At 30.3% G+C, this 18,670-nt stretch overlaps 1 protein-coding gene across 1 annotated transcript; it reads right to left on the reverse strand.

Annotated features, from left to right (window-relative positions):
* Positions 1–5,797: 5,797 nt before the first annotated feature.
* Positions 5,798–9,418, reverse strand: LOC145062841 (uncharacterized). Its single transcript, XM_079010431.1, has 7 exons — positions 9,058–9,418; positions 8,092–8,153; positions 7,772–7,809; positions 6,715–7,376; positions 6,506–6,595; positions 6,256–6,317; positions 5,798–6,030 (listed from the first exon to the last, which is right to left on the reverse strand). The coding sequence occupies exons 1-7, from the start codon at positions 9,328–9,330 to the stop codon at positions 5,925–5,927; spliced, it is 1,293 nt and encodes a 430-aa protein (XP_078866557.1). The 5' UTR covers positions 9,331–9,418; the 3' UTR covers positions 5,798–5,924.
* Between the last annotated feature and the right edge of the window lie 9,252 nt (positions 9,419–18,670).

The following is an 18,670-nucleotide window of genomic DNA, read 5'->3' on the forward strand; positions in this document are numbered from 1 at the left end:
GTATTTGACTTTTTGATTGTTACATTGATTTGAAAAAATATCAGGTTGTCACAGAAGTCATTAAGCTTTGTACTTACTGTTGTTGATTAGTTGTGTTTCAGGTACTTCTAAGGATCGCGGGAAAGTGAAGGCTTGATTGTACACATTCGCTTGGAGATTTTATTAATGGATGTTTTGGGACACTCTGATAATTTGTTATGGATTTGTAATTGATATTATATTTTCATGGGACGATTTTTATGAAAATTGTTTTTATGTGAAATTGAAAATGAAAAAAAAAATGGTTTAAAATTTGAGGTGATACACCTCTCTATTTATAAGGGAAGGATTTAAACCCTAACATATAATTATCAAGATATAATTATCAAGGCTCGGAATAATTATCTTTATCTTGGTAATTATCCTAACATTTAAATCATTTATATAGAACATTCCAGAATCTATAGATTCATTTAATTAATTAAATTATTAATTAATTAACAATCTAGACCCTATAAATAATTCTTTTTTCAGTTCTGCTCATATTTGTTCTTGCATGTAACCCAAAATGACATTGTTATTTATAGTAATATTACCGACTTGTTGTGGCTATAGGCACCATTCTCCAATAGCTCCCACTTGCACTAGGAACCGGTAATGGTATATTCCAATACTTACTATCAATAGACAATGAGTGTGTAGTCCAATTGCAACTACTATACTTATTGCCATTATGCAATACACACTTAGACTAGTGATTTCAAATTCCTTTGATCTTCATGATATATGTATGAACATGAGACGTGGATCAGAAGTCAATCTCAATGTTCAAGAGTATGTTTCTCAATAGAGACATATGGTGACCTTATCAGACTAATTGTTTGATCTGATCAATTTAGTCTCGGCTCGATCAAGCATTTGATTGTCAAAACCAAATCATCGAGGGGCTCAAAGATATTTACTTCTCCTAATATGGTAAAAGGATCAAATAAATTTTAACAATATAGGCTTGTACTATTCCTCATGCAATATCTAATCAGTTCCTGTATGGCTGCCACTTACGAACAACATTGAGGAAAAACCAAGATATAACAAATTGTAAAACAAAACCTCATGCATCTCCATTTGAAGAATATGAAATATAGTCATCTTAGAATTACTCGTGACATAGTCTATGGAGTAATCTCTAAGTGTGGTTACTCCAATACTTCAAAATCTCATATTTCAAGTACTCGTGAGTATTGGTTGCATGATATACTATGTTCATCCATATGAACAATCTACTAATGCTACATGACAATTTTAAATCACTACTTACTTCCAAGAGTAGGATCGATTGTGGAAATTTTGAATTAATATTTTGGAAGTGGATCTGAACATGAAAAAAAAGAACATGGAATCCTCCTTAATAAATGAAGGGTTTTTTTGCCACATGTCAATCTCTCATGAGTTTGACACTTGTCATTTTGTGGTATTTTTTGAAAAAAATATTATCCATTTGTCAATATTTGATTTTTTTCAATTTTTAAAATTAAAGTCATATACTTATATATGTAAAGTATTAAATATAATATATATGAAATTAAATTGCAATGAATATGTTTCTTTCTTTCTTATTTTACATTTTTACATAAAAAATATTTACTACTTACATTTTAATGTATATTTTTTTTTAAATTAACCCGTATAATATACGGGTCTCACACGTATTATATTAATGCAAATGGTAGAAAAAAGCTTATTATTAATACTCTAAAAAACAATCACCAAATTAGTTAAAATACAATTTGTTATTAGCTCCAAAATATTAAACTACAAACTAAGTTATCAAATCAATTCACTAGAAAATCTAATCCCTATAGATCTAGTATCTGCATCATGCTTGCTCTGTGACAATGGTTTAGTAAGCGGATCAACTAGATTATCTTCAGATGCTACCCAACTCACTAAGATGTCTCCATCCTCCATGATCTTTTTGATATAGTGGAACTTTCTAAGTATATGGCTTGATCTCTTGTGATCTCAGGGTTCTTTAGTCAGAGCGATTGCACCCTCGTTATCGCAGAAGATCTCAATTAGGTCAGATATGCTAGGAACAACACCTAAATCATTGATGAACTTCTTCAACCACATTGCCACTTTTGCGGATTCACTAGTTGCAATATACTCCTACCATGTCATCAAATTCACTATGGTCTCCTTCTTTGAACTTCTCAAAGTCTCTAATTCTCTACTAATTAAGAATACAAAACCCGACTGAGATCGAGAATTATCTCTATCAGTTTGGAAACTTATATCCACATAACCCTTCACGGTCGGTTCTTCTTTACCACCATAGACCAAGAACATGTCATTAGTTCTCCTAAGATACTTCAAAATGTTCTTGACCGCGATCCAATGACTTTTGCCAGGATTAGCCTAAAAACAACTCGTCGTGCTCAAGGTGCATGAAACATCAGGCCTAGTACATATCATAGCGTACATTATCGATTAGGGATGAGAAATTGGGCCGAAAACCCGAACCGAACCGAGAACCGAACCGAATTAGACCCGAATAAGCAATTTGATTCGGTTTTCGGGTATCTATATAAGGCTTATTCGGTTTTCGGGTTATTCGGTCTGGGTTACCCGAATAAGGGGTTATTTGGTCCAAAAAACCGAACCGAATATGAAGAGTCTTTTTTTCCCTTGCGGCCTTGCGTGAGTCGATTTAGTGTTTAATTTGTTTCTTTAAAAAGTTTGTTATGAAATCATAAGCTACAAAAGTCATAAAAAATACAATATTTATTCAGGTTATTCAGGTTATTCGACTCCTTAATCATCTTGTACATGTTATTTGGGTTATTCGGGTTATATACTTATAGATAGATTTTTGGGTGTTTTGGATGTTTAATATTTAGTGTTTAATTTGTTTCTTTAAAAGATTTGTTATGAAATCATAAGCTACAAAAGTAATGCAAAATATTCGGGTTATTCGACTACAAAATCATTTTGTACATATTATTCGGGTTATATACTTATGAAATCATAAGCTTCAAAAGTAATACAAAATTATTCGGGTTATTCGGGTTATTCGTACAAGGGTTATTTGAGTTATTCGACTACAAAATATTCGGGTTATTCGACTCCTTAATCATCTTGCACATGTTATTTGGGTTATTCGGGCCGGAACCGAACCGAACCGAATAATACCTGAACCGAACCGAACCCGTATTGCTTATTTGGTTCGGTTTTCGGTTCATACAATTTGCTTTATTCGATTTTCGGTTTATTCGGTTCGGTTCCGACCCGAATAACATCCCTATTATCGATCCTACAGCAGAAGCATATGGGACTCGACTCATTATATTTAGTTCTTCGCTAGTTCTGAGACATTGAGTCTTACTCAATATCATGCCATGTTGCATAGGTACAAGTCATATCTTCGAGTTTTCCATCTTAAATTTCTTCAAGATTTTGTCTAAGTATGTACTTTGGCTTAGTCCAATTAATCGCCTATATCTATCTATATAGATCTTAATACAAAGTATGTATGTTGCATCTCCCATGTCTTTCATAGCGAAACATTTCCCAAGCCAAGCTTTAACACTTTGCAAAGTTGGGATGTCATTTCCTATGAGTAGCATATCATCGACATACATAACAAGAAAGACTACAATGCTCCTACTAGATCTAGCATACACATTGTTCATCTTCATTTCTTAAGAAACCAAACTCTTTGATCTTCTCATCGAAACAGATATTCCGCCTACGAGATGCTTGTTTGAGTCCACAAATGGATCTAACATGCTTGCACTCTATTCGGATATTTGGATTGTACAAAACCTTCTAGTTTATCATGTAAACATCCTCAGTCAGTTTCCTATTAAGGAAAGCAGTATTTACATCCATTTGTCATATCTATGGTCATGGAAAGTGGCTACAGCAAGTAGTATCCTAATAGATTTGATCATTGCTACAGGCGAGAAAGTCTCATCATAGTCAATTCCTTGTGTTTGAGTATAACCTTTTGCAACCAGTCGAGCTTTACACATGTGTACATTCTCATCCATATCAATATTCTTATTGAAGACCCATTTACACCCCAACAGTTCTAGTGTCAGGTGCAGGATCAACTAAATTCCAAAATTTGTTATCGTACATGGATTGAATCTCGCTCTCCATTTCCTTTTTCCATTTTGCAGCATCTAGGCTCGTCATGGCTTCCTGATAGTTGCACGGTTTATTATCACCTAATAGGTTGCCATCCTCCTCTGTATGGAAACCATAGAACTCGGGTGGACGACGCTCCATATCAGATCTACAAGGTGGAGGTAGAAGGATGTAAGATTCCTCAACATGTTCTTGAACCTCCTATTGAGGACTAGTGCCAACTTCGGGTTCTTTATTGGCCGATTTTTGAATATCATCAAGATCAATTTGGCTCCCACTAGCTCCTTGAGATACCAGTTCCCTCTCTTAGAAGACTGCCCTATGAGTAACAATGATTTTGTTCTCATTAGGCTTGTAACAAGTATCCAAGAGAATCTTTGGGATTACAAACAAAGTAACACCTCTTGGATTTGGGTTCATGTGTATCGAGCGCTTTGCGGCGAACGAAAGCCTCACAACCACAGACTCTAATTCATGCAAGAGAGGGACGAGTCCATTTCCACATCTCTAATAGTATCTTAGACACCTTATTAGTTGGTACAAGGTTTAGAATGTAAGCAGCAGTTTCTAAGGCATAGCCCCATAAACTTATTGGAAGTGTAGCACGGGTCATCATAGATCGAACCATTTTTAACAAGGTTCGATTTTTCCTTTCAAACACACCATTGTGTTGTTTCTTGATGGAGCAAGTTGTGAAACTATTCCACAACTCCGAAGATTATCAAAGAATTCATCACTAAGATATTCTTCGCCTCTATCAGATCAGAATATCTTGATTTTCTTGTCTAGTTGGTAAAACTTCATCCCAAGTTTGTGAAACACACAAATAGAAAAATACAAAGCACCACGATTAATTGGATAACAAGTATGATTGGTATACAAAATCAAAAGTATGTCGTTATATTTGGTTCAAATTTTCAAACTACAATGCCTTAACAAGAGAATATATATATATATATATATATATATATATATATATATATATATATATATATATATATGTGTGTGTGTGTGTGTGTGTGTGTTTGTGTGTGTGTGTTTTAATAGAAAGAAATGAAAATATGTTGCTAGACACACAAATAAATAAATAAATAAATATTCATTTCTCTATTCCCTTGCTAAAAAGAACATTACAAAATGCTCAAATGCCTTTGTTTTGAGCATTTTGCAGTGTTTTTCCCCATTTCGTAGTTGGCACCAAGAAATTTGTGGTTATATGCATTTTTTTCCTCACTTTTGAGATATTTTTTGGAAAAAAACTTGAAAGTTTAGACTATATTTGTCTTTTTTTTTTCTTATATAAATTTTGTCTTGAATATTAGTTAGATTTTAACCCTTTTAGATTCGTATTTGCTAATGATGCATTTTCCAATAATATCTTACATGGTATGGTCTCTCCCTGTTATGGATTTGGGTCCATTCATGGCAACCTATGGCTTCACGTTACCGTCTTATTCACAACTCCGTCGTATCCACCTTTCAAATTTATTAACTTTTAAATTATATCATGTCGTATTGCACATGTATACAACTATTATATATTTTAAAAAAAAATGACCTACTTTATATTCATCTATAATTTTTTATTATATTAGAAATGGTTCATTTGCCCTCCCCATTTCATTAGCCTTCCATTTAATTATACCATCACAAAGAAACCCAAACATTGTCAAAATTTTGATGGGTACATGTATTACCGCTGATCATTCGGTTCATACAATAATATAAAAATTGTAGGCAAGGAGCAATTAATTGATATTAAAAAAAAAAAAAAAATCCTTAAAGAATCACCATCACTCCTCATCGGAATAATTGAACTTTATGGAGTGAGATTGTAAGTCTATTAGGCCTCCTCTATAACTTCCACGTTTCTTCTTTGTCTTCTCATGTCGAAAATCCCTATAAGCCAAAAAGAAAGAGACCCAAGTGAGGATCTGTGTATCGGATATTGTACTGTGTTTGACATGCATTGAACTGGACTAAAAGTCTAATTATGGTACAAGATATTTTCTATTATTTGGTAGAAATTTTCATCTTCCTTTGTTGGTCAAGTATTCTAATTAAATATTTATGTCAATATTATTATGTGATGATATAAGTTTGACCATGGTTGACCAAACATACCTCCCTCTCACTTGACCTAGAACTTCTTGTGCTTTAGCACCATAACCAATCTCTGCACCATCCTGCAATATGCAATTTAAGAACATTACATTTATACTTGTTTCTTAAAGGACTAAATACAAAAAAAAAATAGTAACATACTTTCATTTATTTTTTATAATAGCATCTTAGTTTCATATATTTAAATGTAACCATTTCTCAAAAACATCAAGTGAGAAAAAGTTGGGGGATAAAAGGTTAATCATCTCACCTTAGCCCAATATGAATTATCTTGCAATTTCTCGTGTGCGAATTCCACTTGATCGATTTTCACCCTTTGAAATGCATTTACTGTTTTTGGCTGCATCAAATCAGAAATCAAGATAAGGTTTTCTAGGGCACAAAGAAGAACAAAAAGAATATGAAATACAAGTTTAAAAATATCAATTTAAATCGCTATCAAGAAAAATGTATGCATACCTCAGTTGTGACATTTTGTTGTTTTTTTGTTGATTTATGGGCACCCGACTTTTCACCATTCATCTCAAGTTGCCCATTTGTCTGTTTATTAGATGTTTCTTGTCCATTGTTTTCTTCCTTTTTACTCTTTTTTTCTTTTAAAGTTTCAGTCTTTTGGCACTTGGATTCTTCAGTAACTATCTCAATTTCATCAGAATCGGATCTTTTTCTTTTCTTGGAACTCTTTTCTTCTTTTTTAGTCTCATATGGCTCAATACTCTCCTTTTCAGTGTCTCCAGAATCATTGCTCAACTTCTTTTTCTTCTTTTTCTTCTCTTTGTCTGCAACTTTCTTAGTTGAATCCTCTATTTTTAATCCATTTATTGTATCATTTACGGGTGTTTTTACTACAATAGATGTCGCTTCTTCAGCTTGAATAGAAGAATTTGAATCATGTTTGATTTTCTTTTTCTTTTTAGGTTTTGTTTCTCGTTCATTGACTATGATATCCTGACCACAATTCTTACCAAATACAAATATCTTTTTATCAGTGACTTCTTGTTGATCTTTAATAGCACCGTTTTCACTCTCAATGATACCCTTTTTCTTCTTCTTTTTGGTTGTTATTTCCTCATTGGTGATGCAAAAGTTATCTTTTTTTATAGCCTCATCATTTCCTAACACTGCAACAACCATATGATCAATGTCACATAGACAAGTATATATATAAGGCTAAATACAAGAAACAGCAATGTAGTTTTAGTTATTTGTATTATAGCATTGTCCTCCATTTTTTCTTAGTAAAGTTTTGTACTTTAAGTAAATAATAATATACCCGATTGTAGCATTGTGCTTTCAAATTTTATCCTTGTTAAGATATTGTACTTTCAAAATCTATCACATATAAAAATGAAACTTTTGTATTTGGATTTGGATGATATTGTTATAATTGGGTAGATATTTTTAATACAATATTGTAATAAGGAGAAATGAAAGTAGGATGTTATAATAAATCAATGAAATGTGTTGCTGTTTCTTGCATTCAATCCATATATTATCAGAATTTTGACTGAATTACCTGGTGTATTGCTGTTGTTCTTATTACTATCAGCATTGCTGCATAACATAAAAAAACAGAAGCTCAAGCTGATGAGATCATTATATATTATAGCAGATAATCAACTAGAAAACAATTAGGAAAACAAGAGGCTCGACATATGTTTTACTTTATAGGTTTTATTGTTTCAATGCAAAGATAATAATGCTAATTACATTTCATATGATAAAAATTTAGCTTTTTAAGATCGATGCATGATAATTACTGCTTCATTTAATCAAACTTGGAAAGGCACTAGAGCTATAAATATAATACACTAATGTGACTTTTTCTCATCTTACCAAGTGTTGTAGTTGCAGAATATGTCCTCCAAATGTAGCAGAGAAGCCTTTTGTGTATCAGTCTACATTAAATAAAGTACAATCATCAAGAATTCCAACGTTAATTTGAAAATGTTATACAACATGATAATTGATAGATAATAAACAGTAAAAAGTATACATTTTTTTATCAAGAAAAATCATTACAACATGGGTTTTCATGATTCAAGTTCCTGGGAATTTTGCAATCCTATGTTGGGAGACGCGACAGACCAAAGAGGCTTCTAAGGTGACATTTCTTTTTTTTTCTTAATTAACTTAATGAGAGCAGTACTTAATCTGGTAAGAGCTATAGAATCTTATGTTATGACTCTTAGGGATAACAGCGAATGTTCACATTTGTTTCTTATGTTATGACTCTTAGCCATAACAGCAAATCTTCACATTTGTTTCTTATATTCTTTCTTAGTCAGCATTTGCAGTTCTACCAGGAAATCATACACAGCTAAAGGTTCGAATCATTGGTAGCAACATCAACAAACAAAATCTATATATGATTATCCAGTACAAAAGCTCAAAGCCTTCCTAGGAGTCCCTATGGCGATATCAATTAATAAGTTCCAAGCTTTGCATCCTACAAGCTTTGTTAGGGGGGTGTTTCATTGTGCTTTTAAAATGAGTCACAATAACCCAAACTGTTCTGCAAAAACAGATTAAGATTTTGATTTTCTGTTCAAGACAATACCTTGCTTTAAGAAAATTATAGAGATAGATTTGAAGTTACCACATTGTCGCTAATTTTAACATTAAGCAACTAATCAACTGATTTTCATTATTCAACTCACAAGAATCGCTTGTAAAACACATATCCAGTTATCGAAGCAACCCCTTAATCAGCTTTAACTGCTCGTACAGCACACTCGTCTATGAATATGTGGATATATGGTTACAATATAATATGCATATATATAGGAGGGATGGAGGGACCTGAATTGGAGCTTCTGACTGAAATCGTTTGAGGGTTTTGGAGAATCCGTTACGATGGAAGTAATCAAGTATAGATTGGTGAAGAGCTCCTTTCAATTCGGGGGTTAAAGATGTGATGTTGCTGCTATTTTCCTCCTTCAAAGCAGAAGCAGCCATCGTGCTTCTTGAACTATGCTGAGCAAGGAGAACTTGGCGAGGCTTAAATGCAAGTAGGGATATAGAGGACGCAGTAGTGTGAGAATTGCTAGGATTTTTGGTGTCCAAATGGAGCATTACAAAGAAAGAGCTCTGCGTCTGTGTGCTGGGCCAAACAAGGTTTTACAAAGTTGCAAATTAGGGTTCTATTCAATTGGGGTAAAATAGAAATAAAATCACGGTTCTATATAAAATAGAAAGAAAATCACGGTTCTATACTTAACCGGAAACATATGCAGTTTTTGTAACGGTCATGAATAGTGTCACACAGTTAAAAAGACAATTCTCTACTCGAACCCGATACACGACATAAAATAAATGGGTTTAGGTTGAGTTTTTTAACCCGTCAATCCGCCAACTTGTTTATTAAACGAGTCATATGTGGGTTTTTCAAAAAATAAACGGGTTGACCCGCCAACCCGTTTATACTTTTAATAATAAAAAATTTATTTTATTTTTAAATGTATTTATGTATCAAGTATTAAGATCTAAGTCTCTAAATTAGAATTGTGGTTATTACTTTAGCACTTAAATTATCTATGTTTATATTAATGTTTAGTTTGAACATGTTTTTATGAATGTTCCTAATTTTCATTTGGATGTTTAAGGGCGTGTTCGGCACGGAGCATTTGAGAGCTTCTAGCTTCTAGCATTTAACAAAACGCTCTGTTTTAAACAGAAAGTCTTGTTCGGCACTCCGGTTGGCCGGTTCGTGGGTTATATTTCATAAATAAAATTGACAATTAAACATGAATAAATTCTTGATGGTTGATGCAAACATATCCGGATTTTAGACACTTAAGTTTTAGGGCGTGTTCGGCAAAATTAGCTGGTATCTTGTAGCTGGTAGCTTGTAGCTTGTAGCGTTTTGTTAAACGCTACATGAAGTAGCATTTGGATTTGGAGCGTTTTAATTAAATTAAACGCCAGAAGCTTGTAGTGCCAAAGGAAGTTTTTTGTTATAAACGGAGCGTTTTGTCAAACGCTAGAAGCTAGAAGCTCTCAAACGCTCCAAAACACTCAGTGCTGAACACACCCTACTTTATGTAGCGTTTAACAAAACGCTACAAGCTACAAGCTACCCGCTACAAGTTACCGCTACCAGTTAATTTTGTCGAACACGCCCTAAAACTTAAGTGTCTAAAATTCGGATATGTTTGCATCAACCATCAAGAATTTATTCATGTTTAATTGTCAATTTTATTATAAAATCTAACCCACGAACCGGCCAACCAGTGACCCGTATAAATAAATGGGTTGGCGACCATATATGGGTTTATATTCCAAACCCGCCAACCCGTGACCTGTATATTTTAAATGGGTCGTGTTTGGGTTGGCATATTTTGACTCGTCAACCCGCCAACCCGAACACGACACGATTGTCAGGCCTAATCATGATAGGAATGGAGTCGAGTCGGCAAGCTCGGCAAATGCCACCATGTTCCAACCTGACAAGTTGGGAGGGTTAACTCGGTATAGGTGTAGATGACAGAATTATAATGTTCATATAATATGGCTATTTGTATTATAATTTATTAAGTATTTGTAATAAAAGTATCTTAGTTAAGTTTATAAAAACCTAATAAATATTAGATTGTTTTTGTAAAATGATAAAAGTTGAATAAAAAAAATATATCTAAAACATTATTTTTAGTGTTAAATATAGTGTAATGGGTCTGAATAATTTAATGTTTACATTATCTTTTACACTATAATTATAAATATAATGTAAAGATATAGTATTAAGGGTTGGAAATGGTCTAAATATTCAACCTCTTTATTTCCACCACCTTCAAACCTTTTCCATCTCTGAAAATGGCTCAATTTTGGACCACGGATGAAAAGATCATTTTGGCTCGTGCATGGGTCGATAGGGGTGTGCAAAAAAATCGTAAAACCGAAAAACCGAGCCAAACCGGCCAATCCGAAATCGAAAAAACCAGATATCAACGGGTCGGTTTTTTGTTTTGATATTTAGTATCCATGGATACCCGAACCGAACCGTTTGATTATATATATATATATATATATATATATATATATATATATATATATATATATATATATATATATATCCGGTTGATATCGGTTTTTTCGGTTTCGATTTTTTCAGTTTCGGTTTGGCCGGTTCGGCTTGGTTTTTTTTTGCGGTTTTTTGCACACCCCTATCGACCCATGCACGAACCAAAATGATATCTTCATCCGTGATCCAAAATTGAGCCATTTTCAAAGATGGAAAAGGTTTGAAGGTGGTGGAAATAAAGAGGTTGAGTATTTAGACCATTTATGTGTGATTGTTTTATTTTCAAATTTGATTGTTTATGGTTTAAAATTTTCTAAGAAAATTATGAGTTTTAATAAGTATGATTCATAGACAAGACCAATGATTGGCTGGATTAGCGTAAAATGTGCAAATAAGGATGTAAGCCGCGATGCCGGACCACAATCATCGTCGCGACGACTCTCCTCTGTTCATAATTATTAAAATAAGTAAGCTTTCTTATAAAATTTTAAAACAAAATAAGTCAAATATGAGTAGACTTTCACGCATATTATCCAAAAGATACATTCATGGTAAAAGTATTAATGAAGAACCAGACTATGATAATAATCAAATAAACTCTATCGAAGAAACTATTGATGGCATAGAACAAAGTTTAAATGATTTGACAATACCAAAAACAAATATAAATACAATATATAAAATAGCAACTTTCGATTATTTTCAAAGTTACTCAATCAAAATGACCGAACAAACCGTGTCTATTGGTCAAAATCAACAAAATTTAAATATATTATCACTTAAATCTATTTTAGAACATAAACAAAAATATAAATTTATTGATATCGGTTTAGTACAAATTGTTATTAAACTTTTATTTAGAATTGGTATTAATGCTCCCGTTCTCCTAATTTTAAGAGATAAAAGGCATAAAGATTTTCAAAATTCTATTTTAGCTATGGCAGAAACAAATATTGTTAACGGACCAATTTATTTTAACTGTTATCCAAATTTTTCTATAGGATTATTCGATAAAAATATATTAAATACCTTAGTTTTAACAGTAGAAACAAAAAATTTAGAATTTAAAGATAATATCAAGCCTTTAGCAATAATCTATCGTGTTTGTTATAAAACCATGACGACTACATTAGAACCAAGAACCAGTTTATCAAGCCGAATAAATAAAACAAATATTTTTTAAGTAAATACTAACCATACTAAGGTTCATATGCCTAAAAGACTTAAATGATCGGAAATACTCAATTATGTAATTGGAATTTACAAAACGTTATTGAACCAAAGACTTTAGATTCTTCAAAACAAATTTCTAATATTATTGAACATAACGACGGATCGGTTGGTATAAATTTTTCTTCAATAAATTTTTTATAATCACGATTTTCAACAAGTTCGATTTCAGAAGTTGGCACATCAAAACATTCATTTTCAAAATCAAGATCTTTAAAACAAAAGGTTGTTAGTTATACTAATTCCATTCCTAAACCACTTTATCAAGATGAACAAAATAGTGAAACTAGTTTATCTAGTCCCACTAAATATGATTTTATAAATGAACTTCAAAATTTTAAACAACAAATAGGAGTAATAAAGCTCAAATATATTATAATTTCGATAAAAATTATAATACTAATTCACTTCAAAAATTTTGGCAAGACTTAAGCACTTCAACAAAAAAGTTAAAAGAAAAGCAATTAGAAGTAAAAGAATTAATACCTAAAGGTCAAAATCGTACTGCAATTCAATTAGTTAAAATAGGAAGACTAAAATTTGAAATTAGTCATTTTAAAAAAGTCATAAAATGTATGAGTTATTCAATTAATCATCTTACTGATAGTTTATTAATTTGTTAAATGAGTTCTAAAATACAGATTTATTGTTCTAAAAATAATCGGTTTTGGAATAACATAATAAAAAGACATTGGAAGATAAACTCTAATATGTGTAAAATTATTCAACATTTAAAAGATTCAAGATCTCACGAGAAACATTATTTATTAAAACTACAAGCCAATAGCCCTACGTATGATAAACAAATAGAAAAAATTTCTCGATTAACTGAAATGATCAAGATATACAAACAGTCAAGAAATCGTAATCTGGAAACAATAAATTATGTTTCTTCAATCCTAACCAAAACAATTTGTTAATATGAATTTTCTTAAACAAGAATATCACGTTGAATTCAATTACTTAAAAACATTGAATATTATAAAGAATATAATAATAAGAAAAAGAGTTTGGCATAACAAAAAAATTCATATTATTTAAGGTTTCTACATTTAGGACTTTTGGAAGATTATATTTTAACAAACAAAATTTATTCTCCAATTTTTCAATGGTTTTAGTTATTTTATGTTTCTAAACATAATATTGATTATCTATTCAAAAATGATTCTATTACTTCTACTTTTAATAAAAAAAAATACATAGACATTGACTCTAATCAAGAAACTATTTCAAATTATCCACCAAAAAAGGGATTATTATTGATTAAGATATTTTAGCAACTTGTCTAGTAAAAGTTTCAAATCAACAAGCAACTGAAAAAAAAATTGCAAAATATTATTTATCAAAACAATTACTAAAATGAAGTTTTAACAACTATTGTAGAACAATTAGATAGAATAGAAGAAAAGATTTTAAAAGAAAAATTTTTACAAAAGACTTTAACAAATTTAGAAATAGAAACAACAAAAATAAATAAAACATTAAAAAATATGGAATTACAATTATTCAAACGGAATGAAAAAAAAAGATGAAACAAGTTCTAGTAATTATTCAAATGTTAGCTTTGTTCCTTATCAAATTGAAGGCAATTTTAATTTAGGAAATAAAGACTTAATAGATGAATTAGAAAAAAGACTATCAAAATTAAATATCAAAAATATTAATACTCTTAAACAAATAGCAACTAATGAATCCGAAGATCTTAATAGTAATAGTGAAATTGACATTAATACTCTTGCTCAACAATTTACAAATAATCAAGATATTAATCAACTTACTAATGAAATTTCTAAATTAAATAAAATTAATCAATCTGAACGTAACACATTTGGAAGAAATCAAAAGCCAACACTACGAAATTATTGGAATAGACCTTCTCTTCCTGATGTTCAAATTGAAGAAAGAGAATTCCAGTATGATCGTTTTGCCTATGATGGAACTTCTATTTACGAATGGAATATCAATGGATGCTATGAACATCAAATAATGAATATCGTTCAACAAATAACTATGACAGGCTAACGCTTACAAGTCAAAAGGTAATACTCAACTTCAAATTGTTAATATCATTCTTTCTAGGTTCACTGAAACTCTTAAAGGCTGGTGGGATTTCTATGTTACACTAGAATAAAAAAATGGAATTTTAACTGCTACTAAAACCATAATAAAACAATAAAACATACAAACATTAGATGAAGATATGGTTAATACATTAATTTTTGTCATTATCAAAAACTTTGTTGGAGATCCTACTACGTTTCAAGAAAAAACTTCTGAAATATTAATGAATTTACATTGTAGAAATCTTACTGATTTTTTATGGTATAAAGATAATTATCTTGTTAAAGTCTTTTCAAGACCTGACTGTAAATAAGCTTATTGGAAAGAACGCTTTATTGCTAGCCTTCCAAAATTATTTGCAAAAAGAGTTAGACAAAAACTAAGAGAAAGCTTTAATAATCAAATTACTTATCCAAATTTAACTTATGGAGATCTAATCAATTATATTAATAAAGAAGGATTAGCAGTTTGCGCAGATCTTATGTTTAAAGAAAAAAGATAGAATCAATAGTAAAAATGAATTAGGAAATTTCTGTTAACAATATGGATATCAACCTTTAACCGGACCATCTACATCAAAATCAAAAAATTATAAGAAAAAATCTTTGAAATATTTCAAGAAAAATATAAAATATCATAATCGTGAAAATTATCATAAAAGAAAAGACTACTCTAAAAAATATTACAAAATGTCATCTAAAAAATTTAAAGGAAAAGAAAAAGATGTTATTATTTGTCATAAATGTGGATGTACCGGTCACACAGCCAACAACTGTTATGCCAAGACAAAAAAATAAATGAATTAAATATATCTGAAGAATTAAAAGAACAAATAAGAAAAATTGTTTTAAATTCAGACTCAGACTCTGAAGAAAAGTCTTTCTGACTTTCAAACAAACTATTTAAATTTTTTAGAACACTCTACTTCTGATTCAGATAGTTCTGATGTATGTGAAGGTATTAGAAATGTCACTGTAATTCAATTAATGTGATTACAAATAATTTAATTAAGGTTCTCACTCACGATGATAAAGAACTACTAAAAAGTCTAAACTTTATTAAAGATAAAAATATCCAAGAATTAATTATTAAACAAATGCTTAATAATGAGGACACTATTATACCTAATAATACTAAATTATTTAATCTCAATAGTGTATTTAAAAGATTTTCTAAAGAAAAACCTATTTCTACTCAGGAACTTCATGAAGAATTAGAACTGGTTAAACAAGAAATAAAAGAAATAAAAAATAGACTTCTTATTATTGAAAAATGAAAACAATCTTTAACAAATAAAAATGATTTCCAAGAAATCAAAAAAGAAAAGGAAGATGAAGAAGTATTAATTGGAAATATTATAAATTCACAACTTTATCAAAAAAGGAATACTCATATTACTTTAGTAAAAGATAATTTTCAAATCAAGAAAACTGTTTTAATTGATAGAGGTGTAGACATAATTGCATCCAAGAAGGAATAATTCATACTCACTTCTATGAAAAAACTTCTTCTAGATTAAATGGAGCAGGCGGCTCAAAAATAATTGTTAATTACAAAGTTTCTGATGTTCATATTTTTAATGATCAAGACTACTGTTTCAAAACTCATCTAATTTTAGTAAATAATCTCACTTCTCCTCTAATTCTAGGAACACCTTTTATTACTACGATATATCCATTTAATGCCCATGAAAACGGAATCAAAACTAATATTTTTGGAAAATAATTTATGTTCAAATTTTGTGAACCAATTCAATACTCAAATATAAATATACTCAATTATAAAACAAAACAAGCTAAATATCTTATTAATGAAATAAATGATATTCGTATAATTAATCAATTAGAATAAAAACATATTCAAGACAAAATAACAGTTTAAAATCAAATTTTGAAAATAATGTTTGCTCTAATATTCCAAATGCCTTTTGGAGCAGAAAACAACATATCCTTAAATTACCTTACATTAAATTTTTTAATGAAAATGACATTCCTTCAAAATCAAAAGGCATTCACATGAATAATGAATTAGAAATTCATTGTAAAAAAGAAATTCAAGACTTATTAGTTAAAAAGCTAATAAGACCTTCTAAGTCAACATGGTCTTGTTCAGCCTTTTATGTTATGAATGCAACCGACTTAGAAAGAGGATCATCAATATTGGTTATCAATTATAAACATTTAAATAAAGTTTTATAATGGATTAGATATCCTATTCCCAATAAAAGAGACTTATTGAAAAAAAATTATGATTCAAAAATATTTTCAAATTTTGATATGAAATCAGGGTTTTGGCAAATACAGCTTCATGAATCTGACAAATATAAAACTGGTTTTAATGTTCCTTTTGGACATTATGAATGGAATGTTATGCCTTTCAGACTAAAAATTGGTCCTTCTGAATTTCAAAATATTATGAATGATATTATCATTCCTATAAACAGTTTTGTCATTGTTTATATTGATGATGTTCATATCTTTTCAAAATCCATTGACCAACATTTTAGACATTTAAACATATTTCATGATCTTATTTATAAAAATGGTTTAGCTGTATCAGCAACAAAAATGCATCTATTTAAAGATCAAATACGTTTTTTTAGGACATGACATCATTAAAAACACAATTAGACCCATAACAAGAAGTTTAGAATTTTCAAGTAAATTCCCTGACGAAATTAAAGATAAAAAATAACTCTAAAGATTCTTACGATGTTTAAACTATATACATGACTTTTTCAAAGATCTGGGAATTATATGTAAACCTCTTTATAATAGATTAAAGGATAATCCATAACCATAGACTCAAAAACATACTAATATAGTTAAACACATTAAACAAAAAAATCCAACATTACCATGTTTAAATCTACCCCATCCAAATGCAAAAATTATAGTTGAAACCGATGCTAGTGATATTGGATTTGGAGGTATATTAAAAAAAAGTTATTAAATTCAAAAGATGAACAACTAGTTCGATATTTTTATGGTGCCTGGAATGACACCCAAAGAACTATTCAATGGTCAAAAAGAAATTTTTAGCAGTGTTCTATGCATCAAAAAGTTTGAAGATGATTTATTTATGGAACGGTTTTTATTAAGAATTGATTATCAATCTACAAAATCAATTTTAGAAAAAGATGTCAAAAACATTATTTCCAAACAAATTTTTGCTAGATGACAAGCCCTTCTAAGCAACTTTGATTTTGAAATAGAATTTATTAAAGGAGAAAATAATTCACTTCCAAATTTTCTTTCTCATGAATTTTTACGGCGGAAATGAGTGCTTCTTCTTCATCCTCTAAAACAGATAACAAGAAGCCTATTCCTCAAAAACTTGTACCTTTTCCTCCTCGTCCAAATAGGTTTTCTATTTTATCTCCAGAAAACAAATCTATACATTTACTGATGTTCTTAAAACAAAGAATCAAAACTTGTCACTTCTAGTATTTCTCCAATCAAGACTGTTAATCCTTTTATCAAATCTACATCCTCATCTCCTTTAGGAACTCAAAAAAATGTTCATTCTACTAAGATTTCATATATTATAAATCCAAATATTAAAAAAAATTAAAATTCTTGAAGACTCACAGATTTCAAAATTAAATCAAGGATTTCTTATTCTCACTGATCATCTTTTGGTTGAGGGAAAACCTTTTATTCTGATCCTTATAAGACCAAAGAATACTATCAAACCATTCTTCAAGAATTCGGTTCTATATGTTTCACTCATCATTCCAATTCATCTGAAGGAACTATTAAGTGATATATTATCACGTGTGCTTTATATGTATATTTACCAAGCCATATTCTGTATTTAACCTAGTCAATAGAATTAGCTGTATATTCCTAGATAATCTCTAAGCCAGTTTGTAATCTTGGCTATATATGCCAATCGTATCTTGTATTCATTCAATTAATTCTCAATACAACAAAGCATTATTTTATATGGTATCAGAGCAATCTTGCTCATACGAGTCAAATCGATCCTACCCTATTCTCTAAAATCAGTCGATCACAATCACAACGATGGCTTCCAAAAATACCGCTCAAATCACCACCTCCACTCACCTCACAATCAAACTTACGCCAAACAACTATCCGG

Source organism: Lactuca serriola, chromosome 7 (genome assembly GCF_051521515.1).
Source record: "Lactuca serriola cultivar US96UC23 chromosome 7, Lser_US96UC23_V15, whole genome shotgun sequence".
NCBI lineage: Eukaryota > Viridiplantae > Streptophyta > Magnoliopsida > Asterales > Asteraceae > Lactuca > Lactuca serriola.